Source organism: Hibiscus syriacus, unplaced genomic scaffold, assembly GCF_006381635.1.
Source record: "Hibiscus syriacus cultivar Baekdansim isolate YM2019G1 unplaced genomic scaffold, ASM638163v2 tig00112383_pilon, whole genome shotgun sequence".
Taxonomy (NCBI): domain Eukaryota; kingdom Viridiplantae; phylum Streptophyta; class Magnoliopsida; order Malvales; family Malvaceae; genus Hibiscus; species Hibiscus syriacus.
This window is the reverse complement of record NW_024063319.1, coordinates 681809-689754: the sequence shown is the minus strand read 5'-3', so window position 1 is coordinate 689754 and position 7946 is coordinate 681809. Positions and strand designations below refer to the sequence as shown.

The 7946-nt window shown below is 33.8% G+C and overlaps 1 protein-coding gene across 1 annotated transcript; it reads left to right on the top strand.

Annotated features, from left to right (window-relative positions):
• Positions 1-221: 221 nt before the first annotated feature.
• Positions 222-7608, top strand: LOC120178943 (sucrose transport protein SUC3-like). The gene is made up of 12 exons (XM_039184699.1): positions 222-717; positions 1151-1216; positions 3149-3247; positions 3343-3407; positions 3526-3610; positions 3677-3710; positions 4025-4124; positions 4238-4313; positions 4806-5171; positions 6236-6379; positions 6535-6768; positions 7411-7608. The coding sequence occupies exons 1-12, from the start codon at positions 412-414 to the stop codon at positions 7606-7608; spliced, it is 1773 nt and encodes a 590-aa protein (XP_039040630.1). The 5' UTR covers positions 222-411.
• Positions 7609-7946: the final 338 nt, after the last annotated feature.

The following is a 7946-nucleotide window of genomic DNA, read 5'->3' as shown; positions in this document are numbered from 1 at the left end:
AATTCCACTGATAATCTTACATTCCGTAAACCAAACTAACGATCAATTCAATCCAAGTAAATATAGCACACAGCGTAATCCAGAGTCCACTTATCCACGTGTTTGTGTGCTTATTGTTTAGAAATTCATTTTTATTTTTTAAAATTTAAATTGTATTAGTCAATAAACATTACAAACTTTTCTTCAGCCGGCCCGGCATTCTCTCGTCGTTCCCTTCCAAAATGAAAAGCATCCCTTCGGCAAACCAACGGTTCTGATCACATCCTTTTTCCTCCCGCTTATATCAACGTCCCTGATTCAACAATGCCTTCGTCGCTTTTATCTATCTGATCTTGTATTAAGATTCTTCAATGTGAAGTTTTAGTTTGAGTCTACTCGCCGAGGATAACCAGAGTCCGTGCCAAAGGGGCTATGGCGGGAATGAGTGACTCAGTGTCTATCAAGGTCCCCTACAGGAACTTAAAGAAGGAATTGGAGGTTGAGATGATCGACGACCCTCATCTTCGGATCGATCTAAATTCATCTCCTAACTCTCCTTCAACTTCTTCTTCCTCGCCTCCGTCTAGGGTTCCTAATGGAAACACTGATTTATCGTCGCCGATCTACGCCGGATCTAAGGATTGTAACTTGATAACTCTGGTTCTTAGTTGTACGGTCGCTGCCGGGGTTCAATTTGGTTGGGCTTTGCAACTATCGCTATTGACACCTTACATTCAGGCATTTCCGATGCTTTTTTTTTCAGTTCCTTCAGTCTTGTAATTTTTGTTGGTACAAGTAAAATTTAACGGGAAAAAGTAGGCTACTGACTATAAATGTTCTAAAGCTTGAATTTAATGCAATGTGATTGTATTATGCTTAGTTTTATCAATAAATGTCTCTTTATTGGTATTCTTGAATAAGTTAGATTGTAGATGGTATAATACTTTTTCATTATTGTTTAGTGGCAATTTTCCTTTATTTGAAATATCAAGGGCAGTGTTTAATATCAACTAGGTAACAGATACATTTTGCATGTTAAATGCTCATGTTAAGGTATCTCTTTATTTATCATTTTTGTCATTAGCTGTATTTCTTTCGGACTGCTCTGAGTTTCTCTTGAGCTTATAATGCTTTCGTTTTTTTCATAACTATATTTTATTGATTCTTGCAGACACTTGGAATAGATCATGCTTTTTCTTCATTCATTTGGCTTTGCGGTCCAATAACTGGTCTTGTGGTAGGTGGTGGAAACAATATTGCATATAATTATGTATTATCGTCATTACATTATTTTTGAATCCTTATGGGTGTAACATGATATTATATGTTTAACTTGATAGATCTGCTATAATAGCTTGTGCTGCATATTGAACTAACTCATAAAAAGGTTGGGGCTACCATTCATGTATCCTAAGCCCTTATAGAAGCTAGAGGATGGGAGTAGGCTAGAATATATTTGTTTGATTGCATGATAAAGAATTCTTTTTGTCTCAATTCTACCACCAAACTTTTTAATTGATTCAATCAGACCACTCTCTGTTAAAAAAACGGAGAGTCTTACGTGGCTGTTAATAAATTGGCATAATTATATAATTGATCCTTAATATTTACATATTCTATCAATTTAGTTACTATTTTAATTTAATTAAATAAATTTAACTATCCAATTAAAACATGACACGTGTCGGAAGGTTTTATTTATGAATTTTAAATTATTTAATTAATTAATTTTTTAACCAATTAGGTGGTGACACGTGTCACTACCCTAATTGAAATGAAAAATTGAACAACAATTTGAGTTGTGTCCAAAGAGTTTCAAACCTGCGTCCAAGGGAGAGAAGAATAATCAAGCGCCCAAACCGCTAGATAAAGCTCTCCAATGATTTTAACTTACAACAATTTGTATTTGACTTGTATAGTTAAACAAATTATTTGGTTAAATAAATTTCAGTTCGATTAATGGTTACCGAAAAAAATTTGGTTAATTCGATTCGGTTAATAATTTTTAAATAAATTTCGATTCGATTAATGGTTAAGGAAAAATAATTTATTTGAAAATTATTAACCGAACGAAATTAACCGATTTTTTTAACATTAATCGAACTGAAATTATTTAACCGTTAATTGAACCGAAATTTATTTGAAAATTATTAACCGAACCAAATTAACCGAATTTTTTTTAACATTAATCGAGCCGAAATTATTTGACCGTTATTCGAACCGAAATTTATTTGAAAATCATTAACCGATTTTTTTCTTTAACCATTAATCGAACCAAAATTATTTGACTGTTAATCGCACCCAAAATTATTAACCGAATAAAATAAATTATTTTTTCTTTAACCGTTAATCGAACCGAAATTTATTTGAAAATTATTAACCGAACCAAATCAACCGATTTTTTTCTTTAACCATTAATCGAACCAAAATTATTTGACCGTTAATAGAATCTAAATTTATTTTAAAATTATTAACCGAATAAAATATATTATTTTTTCTTAACCGTTAATCGAACCAAAATTTATTTGAAAATTATTAACCGAATCGAATTAACCGATTTTTTTCTGTAACCAGTAATCGAACTGAAATTTATTTAACCAAATAATTTATTTAATGATACAAGTCAAATAGAAATTGTTGTAAAGTTAGAACCATTGGGGAGCTTTGGCCCAACGGTTTTGGCGCTTGGGACTCTTATCCCTCTTGAACGCAAGTTAAAAAATCAATTAATTAAATAATTTAAAATTCATAAATAAAACCTTCCAATCATATATTGACACGTGTCATGTTCTAATTGGATAGTTAAATTTATTTAATTAAATTAAAATAGTGACTTAATTGATAGAATATATAAATATTAAGGATCAATTATATAATTATTCCAATTTATTAACGGACATGTCATCAAATTAACGGCCACGTCGGACTCTCCATTTTTTTTAACGGAGAATGGTCTGATTGAGTCAATTAAAAAGTATGGTAATCGAATTGAGACAAAAAATAGTTTGATGGCAAGATCTATTTATGACCATAGTTTGGGGGTCACCCGTGTAGTTTACCCTTTATTTAATATTTCATTTTTCTCCGTTCATACCCCCAGGGATCTTGTGGTACCTTTAATGCCTATCTGAACTTATGATTTATTGAGTTGTTTCCATTTTGGTCTTAGGTTCAACCTTGTGTTGGTATTTGGAGCGGTAAATGTACTTCTAAATATGGAAGGAGGCGGCTTTTTATTCTTGCTGAAGCGCTCATGATCTCTCTTGCTGTAAGCACTGAAGAAGTGTTTTACCTGTGGAATAATTCATTCTTTTATGCTATGTTTAGATTTTTATATATTCTAAACTAACTTTTGCTATCTAGGTGATTATAATCGGGTTTTCTGCAGACGTTGGATACATATTAGGTGATACAAAGGAGCACTGCAGGTTTCCTCTTCCTCTTCTGCTTTTGATTCATTCTCTTCTCTTGTAGCCAATTCCCCCTTCCCTTTTTCTTCCTGCTGCAAATAATGAAGAGATTGACCAAATAATGTATGCGATGTAGTACATTTAAAGGTACACGAACAAGGGCGGCCTTTGTCTTTGTTATTGGGTTCTGGATGTTGGATCTTGCTAACAATACAGTGCAGGTAAGCCTTACATGACAATTATTTCTTCATTTTATGCACTTGAGCTAATAATGGAAGCTTTTTTAGGGACCAGCACGTGCCCTTTTGGCTGATCTATCAGGTAAATCCCCTTCTTAAGAATAATGGAAAAAAGAAAAAAAAATAAGTCTAAACATAGTAAAATTGTGATGCTATCATCAGTGGGCAGGGTTCAAGCCCTGTGCAACCCATCCCCTTCCCCCAAATTCGTAGTGACAAAAATACCTACCACCAGTGGCCAGGTTTCAAGGCCCGTGCAACCCATCCCCTTCCCCCAAATTTGTATTGACGAAAAAATGTAATGTCTAGGTTGAATGCCTATCATTTAGTAGGCCTTATAATACCACACTTATTTGAATATTGTACATGACAAGATGCTGGGTGCCTATGTTTTAGGTCCTGATCAACACAATACTGCAAATGCTATATTTTGCTTGTGGATGGCTGTTGGAAACATCTTGGGATTTTCAGCTGGTGCTAGTGGGAATTGGCACAGGTTGAAATCTTTTAATCTGCTCTTCGTGTGATGTATCAAACAATTATAGAAACATAGTAATATTGAAGCATTGATAAATAAATATCCAATTCTTACGAATTATGTCGGCACAGATGGTTTCCGTTCTTGGAAAGCAGAGCTTGCTGTGAAGCCTGTGCCAATCTTAAAGCAGCATTTCTTGTTGCAGTGGTAAGTAGCGTATCCATTGAAGTTTTACTTATAAGGCTTTCTAGGATGTTAAAACTGAAATTCTTCATAGAAATGTTAACTGAAGTACATTTGTATGTGTCAGTTTATGCCTTGGATTATGGTATGTCACTTTCACATGTTTACTGATTCTTTAGATAAATAGTTTTAAATACGAGCATGGCATTTTCTGTGTCCGAAGTTCATCTAAAATGCCATTTGCTTTGCGTCTGTTGTGGACCATTAATTTCATTTATTATATCTTTTTTGATTCCATGAGCTATGGAGTAATTTGTTTTCTTCCTTTTTGTTGTTGGGATGTGTATTCTTTAACAATGTAGACTTGTAGTAAGCTTCTCTAAACTTCAAGTGCTTTTCCAGCAGCTAGTTCTTGTGATTGATTGACAATTTTGTGCTTTTGTAGTCCAATGTTTTCGTATCACTTTATTTGATGTCTCCTGTATATGCTCAAAAAATTGTTTGGCATTTCTGCAGGTCTTTCTCTTATTTTGTACTATCATGACTCTATGTTTTGCTAAGGAGGTTCCTCTTCCACAACCAGCAGATCAGCCAGCTCATTTATCAGATTCTGCCCCTTTGTTGGATGGTTCCACACAGAAGGGCTTGCAACACTCAAAATCAAAAGCTGATGCATCCATTGTTGCCAATGATAATAGGAACATTACTGGAAACGGATATGAACGAGTGTCAAACTCCAATCATGCTATCTCTAAAGATAGCAACGCTCAAAATGAAGTTTTCAGTGATGGACCTGGAGCCATACTGGTAAACTTACTGACCAGTTTAAGGCATTTACCACCTGCAATGCACTCGGTGCTTGTTGTCATGGCCCTTAGTTGGGTAAGTTTCAACATTTTCTCTATGCTTTGATACCTTAAAATAGGCATTGAGTATTTATATGTTAATTGAGAGTCGAGTGTTACGATTGTTTTTTTGGGATTAATAGCTCAGCTCATTCATTGGATACTGAAACCTTACGACTTGTTAAACAGAGACCCATACCTCTTTTTAGGGTTTTTATAAAACTTCTTCTCATCTTCCGTAGGCCTCTTTCAACAGAGATTACAATAATTAAATAAAGTGCTACCAAAACACACCTATTCTAAGAGTCCTAAAACAATTAGGCTCTGTTTGATTTTTAAAGATGTTTTATATTTTTATTTTGTGTTTTTCATTTTTTTAAAAATAATTTTCGCTTTTTTTGTTTTTGGAAACTGAAAACATGTTTGGTAAATAGAAATGAAATTTTGTTTTCAATCATGAAAATACAAAAACTTGTTTGGTTACCTATTTTCTTATAATAAAAACATGATAAATAAAATGAAGAAAATCCCCACATTTATATGGATTCAAACTAGGGCCAGAGATTTAATATTTAAAAATCGTTTGAGAATAGCATATTTTGTGTTTATATGGATTTGAACCTGGGTTAATTATCAAACCATTGTTTTCAACTTTTTTGATTTTACGAAACATTTTTAGTGAAAAGTGGACAATGAAAACTTTTTATTGTGTTCCAATTTTTACATATTTTCATTTTATGAAATTAATTTGCAAAATCTTCAACCAAACAAGTTTTCTTTAGTGTTTTCCGTATTCTAAGAAGATGAAAACTAAAATGGTCTATGTTCCTGAAATCAAACAGAGCCTTAATATCTCCTACGAATAATAAAATAGCTTCTTATATTAAGAGTCCTACATAACTTCTAAGAAAAATAAAACAACTTATATTAATTATTACTACGTCTGTAACATGGAGACTCAAGGATCGTTAACATGTTCAATCTGATGTTAGGCTACACAACCCTTTCCCTTTTCCCAATTAGAGTAACGAGAAAAGGAGGAAAAGGAAAGAACCATTTATTTATTTATTTATTTCGTGCGTATTTGGTTCTTATATGCAGCTTTCCTGGTTCCCATTCTTTCTATTTGATACGGATTGGATGGGAAGAGAAGTATATCATGGAGATCCAAAGGGAAATGCTTTTGAAATTAAATTGTATGATCAAGGTGTCAGAGAAGGTGCATTTGGTTTGCTATTAAATTCTGTAAGAACACAAATTGATCACAGATTTCAAGTTTCTCTTAGATATTTTCCTCCATTATTTGAAGATGATATTGATATTATTGTTGGCGGCTTTAGGTGATCGTATTTCTTTCTTATTTAATTCATTAGTTTTACTTCTGTTAATTTTTGGTGTAGGTTGTTCTGGGCATCAGTTCTTTCTTTATTCAACCAATGTGTCAAAAGATGGGGTCGAGACTTGTTTGGGCGATGAGCAACTATACAGTCTTTGCCTGTATGAGTGTTACAGCTATCATTAGTTTGGTGTCTGTCAGAGAATATTCTCAAGGGATTGAACACGTATTTGGAGGAAGTGGAGCAATCAAGATTGCCGCTTTGATTATATTTGCATTTCTTGGCTTTCCTCTAGCTGTATGTTTCAAATGACTTGCAGTAAATTTCTATATGCTCAAGTGTTTGTTTAAAAATTTTGTATTTTTGCTCATTTATTTGTTCTATTCTTCCAGATTACCTATAGTGTTCCATTTTCTGTTACAGCTGAGTTTTTTTTTTTTAAGAATATTAGGTCTCATTAAAAACCCCCTTCTTGATTAATGGAGCTTGTAGGGAAGCTCCTTAATCAGCTGAAGGAGAAAAAGAATGCCTTAGGATTTTATTGAACAATAAAAACACATAAGATACAACCAACAATACAACCGACAAAACCACCCCAACAGAACCAAATAAGCTGGAAACACTCTAACTAAAAACACAAAATCAGTGAAAACAACACTAGTAATCCCCTTACAAAACACATAAAATCCAGACACCACCCTAAACAGACATCAACAACTTTACTGACTCAGCCTATGCCTTCTTTAGCTAAGGCATCAGCCTCTAAATTGGCTGTCCTACTAACCCATCTAACAACACCTTCAAAGGCATTAGCCTATGAGCAATATCTTTAATCAAGAAGGCATATACAACAGGACATAATTCATCCCCTTAATCCAATCCACAACCACCTTACTATCACTCTCTATAATCAGACGGTCTTTGATCCTCTGTCGATAGTTTGCAAAGAAAGACAACCCCATAAGAATAGCCTTTAACTCCATCAATGTAGGCGGTCCCGGACCTGCAGTTTCCTTGAAATTCCCTATAGTAGAACCTGAGGAATCTTTAAGAACTCCTCCTAACCCGCTTTTCTTCCAATCCCTTGTAGTTACAGCTAAGTTGACTGCCGATTCTGGTGGTGGCCAAGGTTCATAAATCATTTGTCTTCAACAGAAAATGCTTGTTACCGTAGTTGTTAAATTCACAAAATTGTAACAATTTGTATGTTTGTGCAGGATTGGCAATTGGAGTTCTAAACCTTGCAATTGTTTTTCCACATGTATGTAATTTGATAAGTCATCACATTTGATTTTACCTGTAATTGTTTCAGACGCTGTCTTACTACTTACGGAGTTCGGTTTTCCTTTTCATAGCTCATAGTGTACTTAATTTGAGGTCCAAATATCTAAGTGCTTTGGGCTCCTTCTGTTTGCTTTATGCTTTTGTTAAGTTGAATGAAAAAGAGATACCCTTTATGTTTTCGCAATTTGGTT

Coding starts and splice junctions, on each gene's coding strand:
- LOC120178943 (XM_039184699.1), top strand. CDS start 412: ATGGCGGGAATGAGTGACTCAGTGTCTATCAAGGTCCCCTACAGGAAC. Junction 1,217..3,148: donor GTCCAATAACTGGTCTTGTG/GTAGGTGGTGGA, acceptor TTTTGGTCTTAG/GTTCAACCTTGTGTTGGTAT. Junction 4,314..4,805: donor CAGCATTTCTTGTTGCAGTG/GTAAGTAGCGTA, acceptor GCATTTCTGCAG/GTCTTTCTCTTATTTTGTAC.